Below are 23,391 nucleotides of genomic sequence, written 5' to 3' on the forward strand. Positions count from 1 at the left end.
ATGTAGGGCTATGTAGGGCTATGTAGGGCTATGTAGGGCTATGTATGGTTATGTAGGGCTATGTAGGGTTATGTAGGGCTATGTAGGGCTATGTAGGACTATTTACGGCTATGTAGGGCTATGTAGGGCTATGTAGGGCTATGTAGGGCTATGTAGGACTATTTACGGCTATGTAGGGCTATGTAGGGCTATGTAGGGCTATGTAGGGCTATGTAGGGCTATGTACGGCTATGTACGGCTATGTACGGCTAGGTAGGGCTATGTAGGGCTATGTAGGGCTATGTAGGGCTATGTAGGGCTATGTAGGACTATGTAGGACTATGTAGGGCTATGTAGGGCTATGTAGGGCTATGTAGGGCTATGTAGGACTATGTACGGCTATGTAGGGCTATGTACGGCTATGTAGGGCTATGTAGGGCTATGTAGGGCTATGTAGGGCTATGTACGGCTATGTAGGGCTATGTAGCGCTATGTACGGCTATGTACGGCTATGTACGGCTATGTAGGGCTATGTAGGGCTATGTAGGACTATGTAGGACTATGTAGGACTATGTAGGACTATGTAGGGCTATGTAGGGCTATGTAGGGCTATGTAGGGTTATGTAGGGCTTTGTAGGGCTATGTATAGCCGAATATAGCTATGTAGGGCTATGTATCCCCTCTGTTAATATCCCTATATAGAATTTAGTCAAACCACTATATGATGACTACACTACGTACTTACCAGATCACGCGGGAAACGTTTTCACCAGGTTTTCACCCCATTTCCCAGTCAATTTCGCACCCTTTCACGTTTCCGTATTTTCAGAAATGAAAATTCAGCTGTACGCACGCTTCGATTCCGGATACTTGTGTCATATTCCTCTAAAAATCACTGCACATTTAGAAAAACACTAGATTTTGCTCTTAGTGTTTTCTTTTGTTTTGAACCGGAAGGGTAGCACTAAATCCACAGAAATTCCTGACATCTGTTTCGCGTGGTTCACACTAGCAACACGGCTCTAGACAGGCTACATTAGCAACAGAACGACGGGTGTTACGAAAACTAAGACCCTCGAAAACGAAGACCTAAGACCTAAGACCCGGTCTTAGTTTTCGTAGTACGAAAACTAAGACCTGGGGTCTTAGTTTTCGTACTACGAAAACTAAGACCTGGGGTCTTAGTTTTCGTACTACGAAAACTAAGACCGGGTCTTAGGTCTTAGGTCTTCGTTTTCGAGGGTCTTAGTTTTCGTAACACCCACAGAACGACATGGACATAACAACATAAAAAATATCATTTTTTTATGTTAATTATGTTCCTGTAATGTTGTTATGTCGGGTTGTTCACACTGGTGATATAAAACATCAATTCTGACATGAGGTGTTTTTTTTTTTGCGTTTTTTGACCTTGCCGTTATGTCGCTAGTGTGAACCAGGTCTTACAACACAAGGTGGGGTTACGTAAGGGATAGTCTTCCGTCTTTGGCATATTTCATTTTGTGTACTTCGGTTATAACGTTAAGGTAGGTGAGGCCTCCTTGTAAGAAAACTTGATTAACTTTTTTGGATCTCCATTGAAGTCTGGGAATTTACCTTTAATTTTTATGGCAAGGTGTGAGAGAGGGGTGGACATGGGTACTGTTTTAGCACCGGCCAACTGTGGTGTGGAAATCTACAGAAAACAGGTTTTTTTCTGTGTTTTGGGGGGCTTGCAGTAGCCGTTCATTGCAGCCGAAATGTCACGCAACCTCCTCATAATAGGGGCAAAGTAGACTAGGGGTCGTCTCTTTCGGAAATTTACGGTACTTTATTTACCATTAGTGTAATTGCAGGACACTCAAAGTATTTACCCTGTTTGGCCCGAGGCATTTGAGATATTTTTAGAAGTGAACAAGCTCTCGTCTGATTGGTTGTTGAAACAATTCCTTTGTAATTTGACCAATCAGGAGTCGAACAATAGCAAGGCTTCGATGGCAAGGCGCTTCGCTTGATGTCTGCAAGTTTTCCTTGCAAGAAACTCATCTGTCTCTAAGCCTGCTACTTTCAACTCTTTTTTACGGTGACTTTCAAGTGTCATGCGTCTCCTTGATCCGACAGTGTTTGTTCAACTGATTGATCAAATTGATTAGCAAGATTCCTATGTCATAGAAGTACTTCAAAGAACATCTTCATTCACTCGAAAGCGTTTGTTTTGTTTAGAGAATAATTTGCATTCTCTTGTACAGAAGCTGAATTTCTTCGCGTCGGATTATGAACAGGCCTTGAAAATGAACTTAAACTTCCGAACGGAAGTAATCTAATTGTTCATGCAGCGAGAAATGCAATTCTAGACCGCTTCGCCATGTTGTAAGAGGTTTATAATGAGGCGATGGGGCGGTCTAAAGAGTTGTTTCTCTGTCGAGTGCGAGGGCAACGGTGATATGGCTGTGTTGGATCTGCGGCATTGCAACCTATCTTCAGTGCCAACAGACGTCTTTAAGGCTGAGCCAAACTTGGAAGAAATTTATCTGGACGCTAATCAGATTAGAGAATTACCAAGGGTACTTTAAAGAGTTTATTTATCTTCTCTCTGTCTTAGCGTTTGCAATTTTGACATTGCTGCGTGCGGAGTTATTTAAAAATCTTTAAGCTTAATTTTGTCTTTGTTTTGTCCCCTCAGGCGTTGTTTGGGCTGCAGAGTCTGCATATCCTTGGTTTGAGTGATAATGAATTAACTGTGTTACCCTCAGCTGTTTCGAACTTGACAAACTTGAGAGAAGTCGACATCAGCAAGAATGGTAAGAAAGTTTGGGAAGATTATCGTCGCGCGCGAAATACGCTTATCGAAAACTTCTCTTGGTTTGAAGCTTATGTCGTTCAGATCTTTTAATACAAATCTGTTTCTTGAAGGTATAATTGATTTGCCAGAGAGTGTGAAAAACTGCAAATGTCTGGAACAATTTGAAGCGAGCGTGAATCCCATCGGAAAGTGAGTAACCGCGAGAAACATATTTTTGTACACACTATTCTTTTGTTTTACAAATGTAATGTTTATTCTGTGTCTGTGTTTTGTTTTCACTTTAATATTCTTATCAAAAGATGACATCTTTTATAAACTTTGTAATCAACTGTTTGTTGTTCATATCGGGTTTCTAAGTTTTGATATAAATAGTGTTTTATAGTAAACAAAAAAATATTGTAGCGGAGAAAATTGAAAATTAATTTTGGAAATTATCCAATTAAGATATTTGTTAAAGCTTGGTACCAATTAATGATGTGAAATGGTTTAATTCTGTGGTGTTTACTGTTAAATTTTCTTGTGATAATTTACTTTGTTTGAGTAATCTCGAGGATTGGTGTGGACTTTCTCAACTGATTTACTGGTATACAAAATTATAAAAAAAATACACAGTGTAAAATATAAGTTAACATGAAGAATTTATTAGGACACCACCAAAAATGTTATTAACTGTGCTTGGCAAAGCCAAGTATTATACTGTCAAAAACACAACAGGAATTTGAGAACAGGAAAGAAATTTAGCAGAACACCCACTAGTGACTGTTTTTTGTTCTCTAAAAATTGGAGTGTTTTATGACAGGATAATACATGGCTTAGCCTTATAGCTAGTAAAAATCTTTCAAGGATCTTCAAGTATCCTTAAAGACCTTAGTGGGATCTTGTAAGGATTTTCTGATTATCCTATTGAGGAGGATCTTTGTGAAGATCCTTAAGACCTTTAAGGATCTTTACAATCTCTGACAGGATCTTCAAAATTTTTGCGAAAAGACTTCAGGGATCTCCATGAATCTTAAATGATTTTGGCACGATTTTCAAGGTCCTTGCAAAGACCTTAGAAGGATGTTTGTAAAAAGAATTGCTTAGATCTTCATAAGATCTCCATCGCATTCAGGATCTACAAGGTTTAGGATCCTTATAAACATCCTTATGTTTAAGGACCTTATACAAGCACATGGGAAATTTTAAGAAAACCAGAGAAGTGCAAAAAGAAGCACAAGGCAAGCACTTCCTGCACTTCTTGAGTGTTCTTTAAAATTTCCACATCATTGCTTATATAACTCAACAATGCATGAGGAGACAATTTATTTAAATGGTAGAGAATTTACGCACACCCTAACTTATGACGCAAGGTGCAAGCATTTTAACTCGATAAAGCACACAGTTGAAGTATGTCATGTGCTTTATGGAGCTATGAACTCAAACTGACCAATGATATTGTATGTAATTCCTCCAACATTTTATAATCTGTAAAATTCCGGTCATTATAAGCCTCCTCCCCACTTATAAGCCCCCCTGGTTATAGGCCCATCTTACTGGAAACAAAAAAATGCATCTGGTTATAAGCTCCCCCGGATGTAAGCCCCCTCTGCTGGATGACAGTACTCAACAGGGCTAAATGTTGCTTTATGACTTTTTAACTTAAAAACTTACTTCGATCAACAATACTCTGGCTCATTTTGAAACGTTTTTTTCATTCAGCTTTTAAGCCCCCCCGGATATAAGCCCCTCCGTTTATAAGCCCACAAAACTCCCCTTGACTGCTAGTTCAAGCTCAATGTTGCTGTTCTAAAAAATATGTTACTTATTTTATTCTCCTTAGAATTCCAGATGGGTTTACGCAGTTGTTAAATTTGACACATGTCTATTTGAATGATGCTTTTTTGGATCGTTTGCCGTCAAATTTTGGAAGGTAACAGAGCATGCAGTATCTTAGAACTGGATCAAGGAATAAGTAATAAGAATAAATAATAAGAATAAGTAATAAAAACCGGTTATGCTGCATTTGTGTTTTCGACAATGTATGTGTGGGTGCTTTGATATGCAAAGTTAAGAACTTTCTTCTCTGACTGACTATTTTAGGGATCTCCCTTTAAGTAAGGTCCTGTTAGGGGTTTTAGGGATAATGGACAACTCACAAAATTTTCTAGGGATAAATCTTTAAATAATTATAGGGATAAGGTAAAACAACTCAATTTAAGGGATAATGAAAATCAAAATAATATGGATATAACAGCTTTGGTAATTTTGGGGATAAGAAATAACTGCCCTCAAAATTATTGGGATAATTAGTAAATAAACCCCTTCAGGCGGCTGGTATATTGGAGGATAATGCCCGAGGCTGAAATATTGTCAAACTGTCAAATTTTGAGGACAATCTTTCAGCCAAGGGCATTATCCTCCAATACACCAGCAAGCCAGAAAGGGGTTTATTTATTTTATACCCCTCCGACTTATTTCTACAACGTGTTTCATCGCCAGTAAATTGTAAATTGTAAACTGTGGTTGAAACAAATGTAAGTTGATTGGTTTACGTGTTTTTTAACTCTCCGATTTCATTAAAAGTTAGAATTAAATAAGGTGACTTCATTCGTTTGTTTTGTGCCTGCCTACAAAATCGGGCGACGGATATCAAATCAGACGGGGTATATTCGCTGATACCCGTCCTCCGATTTTGTACCACGTGATGCATTTTGTCCAATGAGCGCGCGCAAAAATTAACGGCTGGGTTATAAGGGATAACATAACTCCCCCCCCCTCTTCCTCCTCCTCCTACTCCTTACAGGGCCTCTTAAGTGCAATATTTCTTGCAGAATTAATGAATTTGTAGCAATAAGCTTTTTTGTTGATGACAATTTTTTCTCATTTGCAGGTTATCAAAGCTAAAAGTCCTTGAACTGAGAGAGAACCACTTACGGTCCCTACCAGAGTGAGTAGTTATAAAATAATTTTCTTTATTACAAACTATTTCCAATGTGTCTTTTGTTTTTATTTTAAAATCTCAGGCATCTTTCTTTAGAGGCATCTGTAAGGGATGGCAAATGGTAAATTTAAACCTTTGCAAGGCGAAAAGACTCAAATTTTCTGTAAGCCATGAGATTTTCTTAGCCTTGCAAAATCAATTCTCCAACCAAGTGTTGCAAAGAATTTTGAGACAGTGACACCCATAGAATTTGGCCAAAATATCTCTGGGACTTATACATTTTGTACTCCCAGTGAGTTTAGTTATGGTCCCAAACAAGTATAAGCCTGCTCTTTTAGATGTGTCATAAAAACTGGAAATTCGACTTTGCCGATATTTCGTGTTTATTAAAAACACTTCATCAGGGCAACTGATGAAGGCGGTTTAAACCTGCTCTTTTAGAAATACACTGACTTTACCTTACCATTAAAGTTCAATTTGTACATCAGATTACATGTATGTATTTTACTCTGCTTTGTTTAAGGTCTATGTCATATTTCACGCAACTAGAAAGACTTGATATTGGAAACAATGAATTTGTTGAACTGGTAGGTAAATTGAAATTAGCGTACTAAATATTTGAATGGTCATATTGTTTTTGTAAGGAAATTTGAAAACTTGTTTTTACAGCAAGGCGCCCAAAAGTGTGACCACTTTTAATTTATTCACATTCTTCCATGCAGATTTAATCTAATCAGAAGTCAACTGGGAGCTGTCCTTGGCTTCTGATAATTTGGATGGTGGTTGCACGAAAGAATGTGAATTAATTAAAGGTGGTCACACTTTTGGGCGCCTTGCTGTAAATCTTATATTATTATCAACTAAAAAATTGAACACTTCCGACTTATGATCAGACATCTATCTGATTTCTGTATTTTATACATGATGTCTTTTTTTAAGAACCATACAATAATCAAGACCTATATTTATTTATGTCATAAAAAATGTTGTGGTTATTCATCGTGGTAGAGTACAATAATAAAGTATTATTTCGTTTGTCTCACGACGTAGTCACGTGTGATGGAGATTGCAACATTTCAACTGCATACTGCTAGTCTTCATCAGAAGATCACCAAGACTAGAAAACCGAACACCAGTGCTGAACCCGTGGCTGAGTTTAAATCTACTGCCGTTCTACCTTATGTCAAAGGTCTTTCCGAGCAACTTCGCCGCTGCCTACAACAACAAGGGGTACGCGCTGTTTTCAAGTCGGAAACTACACTGCGATCACAACTAGTACGGCCGAAAGACGCTGTTGATTCGACTAAGCAAGATGGCGTTGTTTACAAGATTCCCTGTGAATGTGGCAAAGTTTACATCGGCGAGACTGGAAGACCTATGCAAGATAGGATCAAAGAACATGACCGGGACATCCGACTCGCACGCATCCAGACTTCCACCGTTGCAGAGCATACCAACAACACCGGACACTACCCGCTTTGGAATGAGGTAAAGTTTATTGATCGTGACTTGCACTGGTACACAGGCCGGCTCAAAGAGGCGATTCACATAAGACTTCACCCTAATAATATCAACAGGGACAGTGGAATTTAAATTTCTGAAGCATGGATGCCCACGATCAAAAAACACAGCAACAGGAGAACTGTACGACTGCGGACCGCCGAGGGAGCAACAGTACACCAGCATGCAGAACACTGAGGATCGAAATGCACCAATCAGAGCTGCTGAAAACCATCCAATCACAGCGCAGCCGTGTGCTTTATGAGCTAACGCACAACCAGTCGACCTTATCGCCTGATGAAGACTAGCAGTATGCAGTCGAAACGTTGCAATCTCCATCACACGTGACTACGTTGTGAGACAAACGAAATAATACTTTATTATTATATTTATTTATTTTTGAAACTTTTATTTAGCCAACAGTTGTTGGGTGTTTGGTGAACCTTAAAGAACTTTGGATGGACAATAATGGTGTCAGAGAACTTCCACCGGTAATTATTGAAAAGTTTGCTTCATGCATGGTGGTAATCAAAAAAGTAAAATTGGTTGTTCCAGAAAATATCCATACCCCTCCCACAGAAGGTTTTTGGTGTGAATCTCCCCACCCCTCTGGAAATTCCAGTTAAGCCACATACTTCCCTTAAAAAAAAATTCTGCACTGTCCTTTGAGTCTCTGAGTTCTTTTCAGGTGAAGTAGGTTATTAACTTCTTAACTTTTTTTAACTTCTCAGGAAATAGGACTACTGCGGCAGCTTTTGTTTCTTGATGTTTCCAAAAACAGACTGGAGCGTCTTCCGCCAGAAATAGAAAGTCTCCAGTCCCTAACTGATCTTTATTTATCCAACAATCTGTTACTTGAGTTACTAGATAACATTGGTGAGTTTGGTTGGTACATCATATTTGATAATTTTCTCACTTCTCCTCACCTGCCTGATTCCTCAGTATTGCGTTGCGCTTCCCTCACTGTGCATAATTTTATGCATGATTAGCATGCGCACATTAAGAAAATGGCGGCTTTTTTCTATATGCCTTGGCAGGCAAGCACGTTCTTCAGCAAGCACATCAATGGCACAAGAGACTGGAAATCGTTGGTTTGTGGTAAATTTCATAAAAACAGTCCTTGAAATTTCCAAGAACGGTCCTGGAAAGTCCTTAAAAATAGGGCCCCAATGGGTCCATGTGTTTTGCTGCTAGAGCAAAGTCTTAGGGAACATGTTGATGAAAGACAAGTGAGTCGAGATTGAAATCCAACGTCTTTTATTGTCTGTCACTTGTGTGCAGGTTAATAATTGCACTATATTGTAGTCACTTTGTGTTAATTCAATCCTGATAATTTTACTGATCAATGTTATGTTGAAATCAAAGACAGCAAACATAATTTAATTACTAGTAAGTTAACGTAATGTCTGACATGATTGTCTCTTTGATAAAAAACAGTAACTCTTAACATTATAAAAAAATCTCAATGAACTCAATGTGATTCTTTTAGTGGCGTTATCTCACTGGTTACCGTTAGTTGTATTTGGAATCATTGTCACAATGGTAGCGTTTTAACAACAACGAAAAAGACAGAATCTATTGACCTTATAAGAACTCAATGTGATATATTTATTAGTGACAAGACAGTGGTTCTTTAACCACTTTCACCCAAATTAAACACTGGAACAACTAACTCTTAACAAACTTGTTGTGTCACCCTGAGTTAAATATGCAAAATTCAGAAATTATAAATAATCGCACGCGCACCGGCGTACAACAACAGAAAGACGGCGTTGAACGTAACGCAAAGTTCATTTTGAAAGCGAAAGTTTACAAATAATTATTATCATTCGTCAGTCATCCCTTCACGCATGAACACTCGTAGAATTTCAGTGTCTTCACGACAAGATCGGAAGATCGATAAGGACCAATTTTTGATTCTGCGAAAGTTCGTTTTCTTAAAGTTTTAGAAATTTGTGAAGTTGGAGGATTCACTGAGGACTGCGTAGCCGAAGATGCAGTGGCTCGCTGGACATCAAATTCTATTTTTCACGGCGTTTAATTAATCTTCACAAAATAAACATGTGGCGCCAGCGCGTCTGGCAGTCAAAAATTCATTTTTCAAAAAACTTTCCCTTTCCAGCTATTTTAGCGGGGCTTATACTATAGTACCTACCTGTCAGTCGTAGAAAAGCTGAAATTTAAGGATGAACTGTTTATTAAATGAAGACCGTATTATTTTTTAATAACTAGTAAACAAACTGGTCGCCACGCATTTAAACACGAACTGACGAATGTTGCATCTGATGCAGTGAATCTGGTGAATGAGAACTTCCTTTAATATTTCTTTGTTTTCGACGGTGTGCACCACTGAATAAGTTTCTTTCCCATTGTGATGTTACTAGTATTAATTCGTTTCTAGCTGTCTTTTATATAGCTCGAATACAGCTACAATTAGCGGTGCAGCCTACCAGCATGGTATATTCCTTTCCAGCTGTCTTTGCGTGACAAGTTACACGTTCATACATTTTATTTTAAAATATGAAGTTCAGAGTTAATACAGTACTAGTATGCTGTAGACAGTGTAGACAAGGTGAGGGTAAGTTTATTTTCAAAGCGAAAGTTTACAAACTGTGCACTAACCGGTCCTTTGGAGAAAATATTTATGACCTTCGGCGAGGTTCCAAGTCTTCGCTCTTTTCGTAAATGATGAAAACTGCAGAATAATTTTCTCATAAAACTGGAGTGGTCGCGCCACAGTTTGTTTTCTTTCCCAATGCGATATACTTTTAAATCGGTTTTCTGTTTTCCAACGTGTCCAACGTGGTTTGCGTTCGAATACTTTGGCCCGTAACTTCGAATGCGATCAGCGCTACGGTTCATTGGTTTCGATTTTGTTTGTTCATGGATTTGATTGACATCGGTAGTTCAGATTTCTCCTCTGTTACGGCACTTACACCTTACACCTTACGGTCCTTACGGCACAAACTTCAGCTCTCAATGTGTTTTGCTTGCAGCCATTGCGGCTGCAGCAAAACACAAAAAGTCCTTCAATTTTTGGCTTGAAAAAGTGTATGAACCCTGATTGTATTTGTCCATTCATTTTTTTTTTCAAGCAAAAGATTGTTGTAGGTATTTTGGATGAAACCTTGATATTTAAAAAATAACTTTTTGTTTTGCTAAGGTTCCCTTGGAAATTTGCAGACACTTAAAGTTGATGAAAACCACCTTATAGAACTGCCAGCTAGTATAGGGAGGTAATGTTATTTATTCACTGTTGTCTCAAATAAATAATTTCCTTATTTTGTTCTTGTAACCAGTTGTTAGATAACAGCATATTCAATTCTAAATAAAAAAAGATAAGCTCTAAAAAATGTTTCTTATTTGTTCACAGGGGTGGCTTGTTTGATAAATGAGTTTTTGCGACTTCTTGTTTCTCATTATTTTTTGCTAACTTCCTTGTAGTGTATGGTTTGCAATGCTATTCCTCAGATGTTTTACTGAATAAATTAAATGTATATTCTAATAATTGTTTTGTAGATTGACAAATCTAGAAGAACTGGTTGTAAATCACAATGAATTAGAGGTAAAAGATTTACCTTAGTTTATTTATTTAAGGGCATATTTAGCTTTATTGTAACATAGTTTTGTGCGTAATATCACTGTATATTTTTATGATTTGTACAGTATTTAAATAAACTTGTAGACATTTCTGCATTATGTGTTTTATTTTAAAATATTGAACTTAAATGACTTTTGTTTTTCATTTCTCTTTACAACAACTTGTTGCAGAGTCTACCATCTTCCATTGGATTTTTGAGGAAACTACGCATTTTATATGCTGATGAAAACTTTTTGGAGGCAATTCCATTGGAGGTATTTTTTTTGACATTTTGCATGTCAAAAACATGCAAATGCATCGTGGAGATATATTAACTAAGGATTTTCTGTTTCTGTAGTCTAAATATTGTTCTGAACGTATGCATTTGATAAAAATATATATATTCAATAGAAAATAAATTACTTACAAGTAAAATTTCCAGCACTTTTGAAAACCTCACAGATATCTTTCCAAGATTTCCCATTCAAAGATTGTCTGAAGATGTTGCAAGTTTTCTTAGCGTTTTTACTTACAGCATTAATTAAGCCAGACACTTTGCTGACCTTTTATGACTAAAGATTTTCTGGATAGATCTAACATTATATCAGATAATTAAATCTTAATCAATTCAAATAAGTGCCAAACATTTTGTCAATGACAATGTTCATTTAATGTGGTTATTATAGTAACCTATGGTCTCGGTGCTTCCTGCAGATATGACCTGCAGAGTCTGCCAGCTAGTTTTCAATCAAGAGGCCAGGATTCTTGTTTTGAGTTCTTAGGCAAGACACTCAACTCACACATTGCCTTTATCCACCAGGATTATAAACAATCAGGTGTTAATGGGTAATTGATGTTAACAAGTTTATTTTGTTTGCCAGTTAGGTAGCTGTTCATCAATGACAATACTATCATTACGGGACAACAGGATTGTGAGAATTCCTGATGATATTGGTCGGATGCCAAACCTTCAGGTGATGAACCTTGCTTGCAACAGGTGAGGGACATTACTAAATCTTTCAGATCAACATCAATTTCTCCTAACTTGTTCTTATACATTTTTTCATTTCATTTTGGGAGAATTTGGTTGTTAACTTGACCAGGTCTTTAATGCCGTCACACATCATCATCATCATCATCTCAATCATCTGTCCTTCCCTTTGAGCACCACAGCAACACATAAGCTTTCCAGTCAGTGGAAATTCAACATAATAATTTCACGTCAATTCCACCTGCCTTTAAGAATTCAAATACTGAGATGATTTGTGATTTTATGAGTATTCATTTATTCTTAACATGGTCTGTGCTCCTAATCAACAGATTAGAATGTCTACCATATACATTCAGAAAGCTGACTAGTTTAAAAGCTCTATGGCTCTCAGAAAACCAGGTAACAAATTAAGCAACCTCCAAGTTTATTTTTTTCCTAATAAGTGGCCATTTGGCCGCCGACTGCTCAAGTTTGGTCGCCAGTGAAAAATTTTAGATGCTAAATTAAGCTCGCGCTTTCAACCCTTCTTTTCAATTTTAGTTGCCAGGCTGGCAACTTCAGTTCCAATTTAGTCACCAGCTCCAAAGCTTGGAGGGTCATAAAGTTATTTCTCAAATCATCTTTTATTAATAATTTTCAACAAGTGACAACAAGTGACAATCTTTTGCTTTCTGTTTTAGTCCAAACCAATGGTTCCTCTTCAATCTGATTTTGACCATGGAACTCAGTCACATGTGTTGACTTGCTTTATGTTTCCACAACAGCCTCCTGTTGATGAAGGTATGGGCAATTTGTTTTTCTCCCTTCCCCTTCCGTCTGTCTGTCTGTCTGTCCGTCCGTCTGTCCATCCGTCTGTCTCTGTCTGTCTGCCTGTCTGTCTGTCTATTGTCTGTCTGTGTGTGTCTGTATGACTGTCTGTCTGTCTATTATCTGTGTGTGTGTGTGTCTGTCTGACTGACTGTCTGTCTGTCAGTTGTCTGTCTGTGTCTGTCTGTCTGTCTGACTGTCTGTTGTCTGTCTGTCTGTCTTACCTTCCATCCCCTCACCCCTCCATACCATCCTCCTCCCTTCCCTTTCTTATTCCTTCCTTCTTTCTGTTATTTTTTACTGACTATAGTAGAGGGGGACCAAGACAGAAGTTTGTCATTTCAAAAATAAGTCTTGAAAGGTGTGAGTGAGTTGGCCCACAAAACCTTTCTATTCATGCTACCCAAAATTTGGTAAATAATTACATTTAAAAATTAACTTGAACTGAACTTAAAAATTCTAGAACTGGTAATTATAAGTTATTTTCATCATCCTTCACCTTCAATCATTAATAATTCTATTTGCTCAGTTTCTTCAGTTTCTGAACAACAAAGTGAAGACTCAGCAGGCAGCATTCCAGCGTCTCTTCTTGAAGAACAGCTCAGGCAAAGATCTTCTATCGTGTTCAACATTGATGAAGATGACTATCTGGTAGGTGACAATAGACCATTTTACAGTTGTCTGCTCAGTGACCTGGCCATTGACTGAAAGTGAGGCTGAAGGTGACCTTGTTTTGATACAGACCTCACTGCTTTTGTTGTGTTAATCACGTTGTTTTGATGCTAACTAGGTCACATTTACATAATAAAGCAGAGAGGTTTGTATCAATGCAAGGTCACCTCCAGCCTCACTACCATTCAAAGGCCTGGTCACTTGGTAAACAACTGTAAAATGGACTATTACTGAACATCATTTTACGGGCTGGTGCGAGAGACATGTTGGCCAAATGCCTAATGGTTGGTGTGCTCACAGGGGGGTACTCGAAGTATACATGACGTGGGGGGGGGGGGTCCGATGTATTTTCGGGGTTGAAAATTTACCCGCTCAGTATTTTGGGTCACATATTTTTTTAGGTCTTTAAAAAATATGCATATTTTTTGGGTCTTATGTCCAAGCGAACTCTCTTAGTGCCTCTCTCCACCCAGGTGTATCAATGGGCACTGGCAAATTAATACTGGGGGTAACCCATCTGGGGGGGGGGGGGGAAATAGACATACTCCTAGTAGTTGCTTAATGTAACAGAAACTGGGATAAGCTCCAGTGGTATGGGTAACCTGGCTTGGTGCAGACTTAATCTTTAGTTTACAGGCTGAATAAACAATTTTACCTAAGTTTGATACTTTCTTACAGTCGCGGTTAGCCAGATACCAGTCACCTTACCCCAAAGATGTAAAGGATCGTGCAACGCAGTATCTTGCGAGCAAACGGCAGCAACAACAGGAGATAGAGGTAACCCAACCCGTATTACCGTCACAGCACCAGTGTCATCAACAACAACGGCACCAGTATAGATACCAGCACAAAAAACAGCACTCGGTGAGGACTGCACACACTTCACTAACTTAACCTATTAATTCTCCTTACTAATTGCCGTAGATTTCTTTAATGTTAGTAATTCTGAGAAGTTGGTGTTTCATAAAGACAATATCTCCAGTTGATGATTGCCTTTATTAGCATCACCTGTCTGCTTGACAATGTATTGATGATGTTAGGAGATTATAGATTTTCCTCACTCATTGAGTATAAGGGTTAATCACTAATGTACTAATGAATGCACTAAACCCAATTTCACTGATGGCAATTAGATATTCGCAGCTTCCAGTGTTGGTGCTGTCCTAAACTTACCAAGATTTCCAAAACAAGAAAAGCACTATTTTACATCCAGTGGGGTTAATTGACATTAAAATTTATTGTTGCTTGTAATAACTGTATTGTTTAAAAAATGTGGAAAAATTCATTGCTCTATTGTTATAAACCACATTAATCTTTTTTGAGGATGCGTACATGTATCACCAGGCTGCACTATAAAATGATTTCAAAATTCTTTCATGCTCAGAACTAAAGCTTGTGCCCAGTTATTCGGACTAACCATTAAGCTGAGTGTCGATAAAAACCTAGAGTGTGGCAATTTACATTTGCATACTTTTTAGCAGTATTTCCTCAAGGTAGAAAATAAAACAACAGGCTTTGTAATCAGACTTGATTCAAATCAAGGGAGGGCATAGGTGGAACCTATCAGAATTGAGCTCGACCAGTTACATAGATTCCCATTAGCACTTTTAGTAGCAACTTAATTCGAACATTCGAGCAATAAAGTTACCAAAAAGACCTCTTAGCATGGTAGCAGTTTAAGTACAGCTAACAAAATCCTGCCAAAACTTTAGCACTCAAGCTGACCCCACGAGAGAAAAATGGATTTGAAATTGACAATATTTCAGTTAAAACGGACGTTTCACGCCAGTTCAAAACAAAATGGCGCAAGTTTTAAACATTTTTACGAGGTTTGACTTTAATTTTCTCGAGAATGATTTCGAATTTAATTACGGGGTCACTAAGACAAATGAATTTCGATAAGATCTTTTAAATAGTATACAAAATGTTGCCGTGCTATGAGTAGATTTTTGGTACTTAATTTTCGCACTCATTGCTCGAACTTTCAGCGGAATCCGTCTTAAATTTTCACAGAAACAGGTATCCCTCTTTCCACTCAATAGAGACTTCCTGGATTTGTCCCAAGTAATTGAAAACTTAGCTCTACAGTATTCTATGTTGTGTCTCTAATAGGCCATTTCCGAGTTACCCTTCGCCTCTGTTTCAAAACGAGTCTAAGTGCAAAACCGTTCATATGAAAATGAGTTTTACCCACAGGTCCATTTTCATGCAAATCAAACTCATTTTCATTTGAATGGTTTCACACATAGACTCATTTGAAACAGAGGCAAAGGGTAACTAGGAAATGGCCTATTAATTTTTCCTTTAATTGAACATTCGTAACTAAACAACAACCAATCTGCAACAGTCACAGATCTTGTAGAGCTACGTAATCAGTTCGGAATTTGCCGAATTAAATCTCAGATTCGCCATGATGGGCAGGGGAAAAAAATGCAATGAGACATGTCTGTTAACATCAGGTATAAATTTTCTCTCAGTCTCCAGAATCAACCAGTGCACAAAACCAGCAACAAGCCAGTCAACAGCAACCCGTGGCAGTAGTGGTACAGTCAGTGGAGCGCAGTCAGCAGCCGCAGATGCTAAGACCACAAGAGGTGCGTACAGTTGAGGTGCCCTGGTATGAAGATCAGGTTGGTTCCTGTGCTTTCTCAGTTCCAGTAGCATGCTCGGCTGGTGCAGAAAGAGGAGGAAGAAGGAGAATTGGGCCCTTGCGATCTTCTAAGACTTTGTACATGGCCCAAATTCGCCTTTTCTCTTCATTTCTATGTCTGTCTTGAAGGCTACAGTTCAAGAGAAAACAGTGCATTGCCAACAGAATGTTCTTACTCCAGAGGGACACTACCATGCACTTATTTTTTTAAATTTTTGAAAACAAGGTGTTACAGACGTAAATCACTCAGAAACGCATTCAAGTTGTACATGTACATGTACACTAAGAGCACTGTCAGCATTGGCTTGTTGAAGAATGTAGCCCATTACTGTATTTTCTCAATTAAACGCCCCCGGCGTTTATTTCAAACTTGGCTCTGTGGATCCGGCGTTTATTTGAATGGTGCAGTATATTTGAGCAAAATGTTTATTAAAGAAGGGTTTTTAATCTTTATTTGTGACATGAACGTATCTTGGCATCAATTCTAAAGCATATTACACCTCAAATAAATGCCTAAAAGGCTTACTTACCACTCTACCTTGGAGACCTGGCGTTTATTCGGGGCCCGGCGTTTAATCGAGAAAATACGGTACATGTCATTACATTTTTACTGTACAGTTGAATCCCGATAACTCAAACCCTCAGAAACTCGAACCTCCCGCTAACTCGAACCTTTTTCGATTCCCCTACAGGTTGTTTTCATACTAATTTTACCCTCAATAACTCGAGCTCCCGATATTTTGAACCTTTTCGATTTCCCTGGAAGGTTCAAGTTATCGGGATTCAACTGTACTTACATTTTTTGTGTTTACCAAAATGTATGAATATCTGGTGACAACATTCTTGTAATCTAGTCTATCAGCAGTCCTCTATTTTCTTATTCTATTGAGTGACAAGCGTAATAAGGGAGAGAAGAGAAATGGCTGCTCAAAATCTGGGAGCATTTTTGTTTGGAAGGACTTTTCGTAGCCCCATTGCCAAGTAATTTTCTGGGAAATCCTTTCATTTTCCAGCTTCATACTCCAACTCAAACCACAGAGCAAAGACAAGCTCAGCCAGTTGTAGCTGTCCATCCACTGAACAGCAATCAGCGGGTAATATCGAATGGTATTGCCCAGAGAGGTAATACGGGGAGAGTCACAGCCAATCAAAACGCAGAACCGCAGACGTCGATGAGAGGAGCTCAGGCCACAGTGAGAAGTATACCAGGAGATCGGCTTATTGGGGTAACCTGAAGTCAATTAGACTACGAGCAGTCCTCCTTCTCTTCTCTCAGTTTGCCAAGCGAGAATAGAGAATTTTTAAGCAAAATTAATAGCAAGAAAAAAACTGGTTATCATAGCCAATTTGGACCCCCTGGATTTGACCCCCAGTTCAAATGCGCTACCAAATATGGACCCCCTAGCCAATTTGAACCCCCTCCCTCCCCCCCAACAAATGTTATTTTTAAGCTTTGCATCATGTTCAAGGTTACCGTAACTCTCATTATAAGTCCTTCGTAAGTGTATGAAAGTTAGGTATGATTTTTCTTTTTCAGTCATTACATGAGTTTTGCTGGGGGGTAAAGTCTTGGAGGGGGTGGTGTCCAGTTCTGCTAGGACTCCAGCAGCGCAAAACCTTGCCCACTAGTGCTTTCTCTCAACTTTTGTTTTTTTTACTTATCGCACAACAAAATAAGAGAAACAGGGACTGCTCATAGTCTGCAAGCCTGTCTGGTAACTTTTAACTGAAGAATTGATACCACCAGAGACACAAGTACCTTTTTGGTCCCTATCCGAAGACTGAAGGATTGAATTCAAAAATTAACCCAGGGGTATGATTTCGTCGTAGAAGATGGTTAACAATGTGATGAATGCTGAAGAAACAAGTACTCTCACAGTCGTTATCTCAGTTATCTGGGTCTTTACACAATGCTGAAGCACTGGATGAAGACCCAGTGGTGATCTATGCCCGGGGGGGGGGGGCGGGGACTCCTATATGAAACGGACGTGGATGCTCGTCAGAAATTTTGAAAAGAACCCCTAAAAGAGACCAATCTGGGTGTAACTCAAGCTTTTCTTGACCCCTAAAAGATACCAGAAAACTAAGAATAGAATTTATATTTGTAATAAAAAATTTTGTTTTTTTTTTTTTTTTAAATTTTTTTAAAAAGGTGGTAAAAAACTTATAAAATTTTTTTTTTTCTCTTTTTTTTCTTTTTATTTTAAATTTTTTTTTTTTCCCCCAAATTTCTTTTTTTGTAACCCTAAATGAGACCATTACGGCTAAAAATATTGGCGTTTTGCCCGGAACACCCTAAGCAAGACAAAAAATCCGAAATTACAACCCTAAGCGAGACGACGAGCATCCCCGTCACTTTCTTATGCGAGTCCCTCCCCCACCCCCCGGGGATCTGCCTTGATATTTGGTGGACAAATAAGATAGGGATCTTACTTACTGGACTTGTCTACTGTTCTTGTTTCAGGGACAAGCTGCTACTCAAGAGGAGCCCCCTTCTCGCACTCCGCCTGTATATCAACCTCCCCCACCCTACACCCCGCGAGGAAACAGAATCGCTTCTCCCCCACCCCCTGAAGGTGACCGTAGAACATCTGTAGAAACCCAACATTCATTTCGCGAAGAAGTGCCCAGCTCTGTGTCTTCATATCACGGACGTCCAGGAGCCAGACTGTGGAGCAGTTCCACAGGGACACCAGAGACAGGACAATTAGGCGAAATGCATTCATTTAATGAGCAGGAACCTAGTTTTCTTCAAGGTCCTTTAAGGCCGCCGTCATATTACGAAGCTACAAACCAATCTGACAGAGTACCTATTGGAACTGCTGCACCCCGCGTCATTCATGCGTCACAAGGTGTCCCTAATGCAGGTCTCACGAATGGAACTAACATCGGCCAAAGATCGCCCCCTCCCCAGTACTCAGTACAACCGGAAGTTTTTGCTGAACTTCCGGTTCGGCAGGTTTTACCAGAACCGGAAGTGCCTTCAAGCACTGGCACGCAATCAGCTGCCCAGGTCATGAATAGTTCACAAAGACTTGATATTTCACAAGAAGTCGCGCAGAGATTTGAGAACAGAGTTCGAGAGATTCAACAGGAAAGAGCATTGGAGCGCGGAGAAGTAACTGTTAATGGACCGCGGGCAAACGTTGGAGATAATCGGAGGCCTCAAGAGATTGCGCCGTCGATTCCACGCGTTCTTCACAGGAGTAATTCGTCAGAATCTCGCAATTCTGAACAATCTGTGCAGTCATCACAAGAGGATGAAGAACCTGTGGATAATGACCCGAACATAGAACTGGTGAGAATTTTATTCTGTGTAAAACACTGATCATGGGCGTACAATTTTAAAGTCCTTGGGGAGGGATGGGGGTTGCACTCCGCCCCTACCCAGAGGCTCATGTATAAGAGTAGGACTGTTAAAGATCGAATAGAATTTAGTAGTGACCCAGCGAACCAAACACACACCAGAAGTGCAACAATGAGCGCCAAAAGTGTTGAGACACTTGGCACTTTCAATTGAGTACCGTGGACAATGTTGGATTTACTATCTGCAAGACTTGCAGCGTTTGTGTACATCATTGAAAAGGGGGAGGGGGAGTAGTTCACTAGCTACAGCGGATTAGAAGTGGAAAAGTGGAATGTTAAATTTAGTATACATTCCAACCAACTGTTTTAAGGACTTTTGTCGCCCAGTGAAGGCGCAGAAAACCCCATATTTAACAATCTATATTTTTACCATTGTCTGTGGAAGCATGCCACCAGACCCTTTTAAGGAATGGCATTTTCGTCGCTCGTACTTGCAATCCCCTCTAACAAAATCCTAGAACCGCATTGACTTGGAAAAAGTCTTCTTCCCCTTCTGGCTTACAGTCAAAGAAAGTAGGAGTATTGGAGTTAGAGATAGGGGGAAAGGGGATGGCATTATAAAGGCCGGCGTGTTTTACGTAGTAAGTACGCCAATGGGAGCTACCTAACCGCGTTGTAAGCGCTGGCGAACGCGCGTGTGCTTAGCTGTGAATTGGTTGTGCTCCTGATTGGTTGAAAAAAAAAACAGTTTTCTCTGATTGGCTCAAGGACGTGAGAGGAGATTTATGAAGACATCAGTGATGGTAGACTGTGGATAGCATAGAGCTTCCATTGGTACGGGGAGAGCGGGATGTGTTTGCGATAGTACTTTTGAACAGGACATGTTGAAAAACGTCGTTATGATTAATTTTATATTTCCTAATGCATATGTGCAAATATTGGTTCCATTATTATCTGCTACCTCAGTCTCTTTTCTTTTAATTTATTCCCTTCTTTTAAATTTTTCTGTTCTGAGTTCAGTTTACAGCCCGGATAAAGTTTGAAAATTTTTTGTGACTACACTACTCAGCGCGTTTATTTTTGTGCCTAATTAAGTGATTTAATAATAATAATAATTTTAAAACGTTTCGCTCTGGTCTCTTTTTAAATTTTTTTTTCTCTTTTTTTTTTTTTTTTTTTTTTGGATTTTTTTTTTTTTATTTTTTTTTAATAATTTTTTTTTTTTTTTTCAATTTTTTTTTTCACCCTTTTTTCCTTTTTCCCTTATTCTCTGTTTTATTTTTTCTTTGTTTTGTGGCAAAATAAACGGTTGGTTGTTGTTGTTTTTGGGTTAGCAACGTTAGTTCTTGTTTTTGTGTTATTTTACATTTCGTTGAATCGTTACTTTGCTCGAGTAAAAGTAAACTGTATTTTTTTATTGTTTAATAGCTTCACGTGGAGGTTTACAAGAATCCCAATCTTGGTTTCAGTGTAGGTGGTGGAGTTGGTTCCTCGTCGAATCCTTTTCATCCGAACGACAACAAGGTTTGTAAAAAAAAGTGCCATTCTTTTCGACGTTTGGTAGATTATTCAGGGAGCTGCCACAGGTTAAGAAATGGTCAGGGAAAAATAAAATCCTTCAAGCTCAGGGAAAAGTCAGGGAATTTTATTTTGAGTCAGGGAAAATTAATATTTTAAAGAAAAGTCAGGGAAAATTGGAATATACTAAGTCGAGACACCATTTTGAATATTTATTTTTTCGCGATACTTTATTAAAATTTTTTCTCCCCCTCTCTTTTAAATTAATTTTTTTTTAACCCATTTTTTTTTTTTTTTTTTTTTTTTCCCGAAAAAAAAAAAAAAAATAACTCCCTCCTTAAAAAGACCCCGCTGATTTCATACAATTGTTGGCTCGAAAAAACAATATTTCCGGTCTAAGCGATGTAGTTGTTTTTTTTTTTTAAGTGGAGGCTGGAGACCGCTACTATATTTGACATTTTGTATTTATTTGGTAAGGGAAATTTTATTTTCATGAGGGAAAAGTCAGGGAATTTTGAAAACTGATGTCCGTGGCAACCAACTTATTTTCCATGGGAAACTAATTTCATACTTTTAAGTTAACGCACGGCAGTTTTCAATGCAAAATTATAGCGGCGAGTTTGGTGCGGAATTTGGGTGCCATTTTCCAAGAGCACTTGTACGTTTGGTCGAAACCCCTTTCTTTTCCTCAAGTTTTTTTATCTTCAAAAATGAAAGTAAGAATAGAAAGGATGGGATTGTCTTTCTCGGGACAAACAACCTGCGTTGATATTGAAACAAAACGCTTTTATATAGGGCGATTTTCAATCGAGAGTCGCAAAACCAAAACCGAAGGAATCACTCTGACCAATCACAAAAAACACAGACAATCTAAAGAACCAATCAAAACTCGGAGCAAATACATGTAGCCAGCGCAAAGCCCGGGAAAACTCGCGCGAACAGGCAACAATTGGTTTTGGTTTTACTTCTGATTGGCTGAGGGGAGCGCGAGAGTTTTAAACCAATCACCAAGCTTAGTAATGCAAAACCAAAGCAAATGCGGATTACTTTCGATACTCAAGCGAAAACCACTCTATAACCAAATGGTTGAGGAGGAAAAGCTGTATGTTTTTAATCTTACAGAGTATATATGTGACCAAAGTTCAGCCGGATGGGCCAGCATCTTTTGGACTTATTCCTGGAGACAGGATTCTTGAGGTGAGAGAGAGAGTCGATCGTCTGTCTGTTATAAATGCCTTTTACCCTTTTCTTATCCTCTACCTTCCAGATCTCCAAACGTCTTCAATTAAATTATAAATCGTCATAGAATTTCCACTGTTTCATCAAACATTTAGAGATTATCGAATAGAATGATTTTTCATTCCTCACTTACGCTGAGGGAATTTTGATTCAGGAAGTCAGCTTTGAATGGCTTATCTTAAAACTGAAGATTTAACTCAGATAAAAGGGCGTGTGTCACGGCTAAGTTAAGCCTGTTTTATTGAGTTTTGCCAAATACTTATATTCGTTATGAAGGCAAGTACTTCTATGGACCTTGATGACAAAACCATAGCTTCATTGCAACCAAATGTGTCAAACCAACGAGATTAACTTTGAAAGCTGTTCAGCCTCACATTTTTTTAAAAACCCATATCAGTCATATCGTAATCCGTTTATCTTCTTCAATTTTTGTCCATCAGTACCTTCTTTTGTATTTGCTTTGTTACTGAAATGTTTTCACTGTTTTTTAGTGGTGTATTTTTATATTTTACTCAATTTGGTGCCCTTTTTCTTTTGTCTAAATTTGGCTAAAATCCGTGCCACAGATCCCTTTAATTCAAGTTAGTCGTTCGTAATTCATTTCAGTCTCTCTCTCAATCTTTCATCCATCCTTGTTCCATTATGGTTTATTATTGCCTCTTTTGAGTTTTTTTTTCCTTTAGTAAACTATTCTTTGAGTCTCTTTCGACTTTAAGTTATTTTGCACCTGCGTATCTGTAAAAATCTTCAAAGCAGTTATTTTACCGTATATATTTTTTTGTAGGTCAATGGAATCAACCTAAGACGCGTGACTCACGAAAAAGCTGTACTGTTTCTAAAACACAACCAAGTCGTCAATCTACTTATTGCAAGAAACAAAGAGCAACCATCTTGACAAAAGTGTCACAGAACTGCGTTACAAAACCTGTCGATTAAGATCTTCCAAACAAAAGATCCAATGAGCTTATGACAAACAAGGCGAAGTATGGGGACCTCAAGCAGCCAAGGAAACGATGCTTTAATCCTGTCGAGGCTTTTAAAAAACGCCGGGGAGCCTTAGTTTTCCCTAAAAGCTCAAGGATGGTCACACTTGAAGAGCTTAGTAGTTGCTTTTCAATCGCTTTGCATTTCACATTGGGTCGTCACGCAACGCTTCTGCGTAACGCAAGGAAATTTATTAACGTGACATTTCGCCTTCATTGCACATGGATTATAACTCAGTGTTCCTAGGAAATGGAAGGCTAGAACGCGAAAAAAGTGTTGGCCTGGTGTTGACCAGCCTAGCTCGTAAAATTTCAATTTTAACAAATCCAACGCATTTCGCAATAAATATAAGTCATTGCTGGAAAAAATAAATGTTTCTTAGGCTTAAAATTTTAATAAGACATTGTTGTCCATCGGTAGTTTTGTGTTGAACGGTGACACTGGCTCGGGGGGGGTAAAAGGT

The 23,391-nt window shown here is 38.6% G+C and overlaps 1 protein-coding gene across 5 annotated transcripts; it reads left to right on the plus strand.

Moving 5' to 3' along the window:
- The first annotated feature begins 1,935 nt into the window (after nt 1-1,935).
- On the plus strand, nt 1,936-23,330 carry LOC144638124 (uncharacterized). Of its 5 annotated transcripts, none has more exons than XM_078497305.1 (22): nt 1,937-2,522; nt 2,642-2,759; nt 2,872-2,950; nt 4,581-4,670; nt 5,631-5,687; nt 6,205-6,268; nt 7,598-7,672; nt 7,913-8,057; nt 10,345-10,417; nt 10,701-10,746; nt 10,953-11,036; nt 11,643-11,758; nt 12,082-12,151; nt 12,433-12,532; nt 13,089-13,210; nt 13,910-14,095; nt 15,709-15,861; nt 16,895-17,107; nt 18,346-19,179; nt 20,616-20,711; nt 21,828-21,902; nt 22,729-23,329. In XM_078497305.1, exons 1-22 carry the CDS (start codon nt 2,343-2,345, stop codon nt 22,837-22,839), a joined length of 3,087 nt encoding a protein of 1,028 aa, XP_078353431.1. In that variant the 5' UTR covers nt 1,937-2,342; the 3' UTR covers nt 22,840-23,329. The 5 variants fall into 5 exon arrangements, with proteins under 5 accessions (XP_078353434.1, XP_078353436.1, XP_078353431.1 ...); XM_078497307.1 differs by having other exon boundaries at nt 13,910-14,008; XM_078497306.1 differs by having other exon boundaries at nt 1,938-2,522; nt 15,709-15,825; nt 22,729-23,328.
- Nucleotides 23,331-23,391: the final 61 nt, after the last annotated feature.

The sequence above is a fragment of the Oculina patagonica genome, chromosome 14, assembly GCF_052425735.1.
Source record: "Oculina patagonica isolate OP01 chromosome 14, crgOcupat, whole genome shotgun sequence".
Classification (NCBI taxonomy): Eukaryota; Metazoa; Cnidaria; class Anthozoa; order Scleractinia; family Oculinidae; genus Oculina; species Oculina patagonica.

What these genes read in the sequence shown, in the direction of transcription:
- LOC144638124 (XM_078497305.1), top strand. Translation starts at nt 2,343, where the DNA reads ATGAGGCGATGGGGCGGTCTAAAGAGTTGTTTCTCTGTCGAGTGCGAG. An exon ending in ACAATGAATTTGTTGAACTG is followed by an intron (nt 6,269 to 7,597) that starts GTAGGTAAATTG and finishes ACTTTTATTTAG; the next exon opens with CCAACAGTTGTTGGGTGTTT. An exon ending in TTGATGAAGATGACTATCTG is followed by an intron (nt 13,211 to 13,909) that starts GTAGGTGACAAT and finishes ACTTTCTTACAG; the next exon opens with TCGCGGTTAGCCAGATACCA.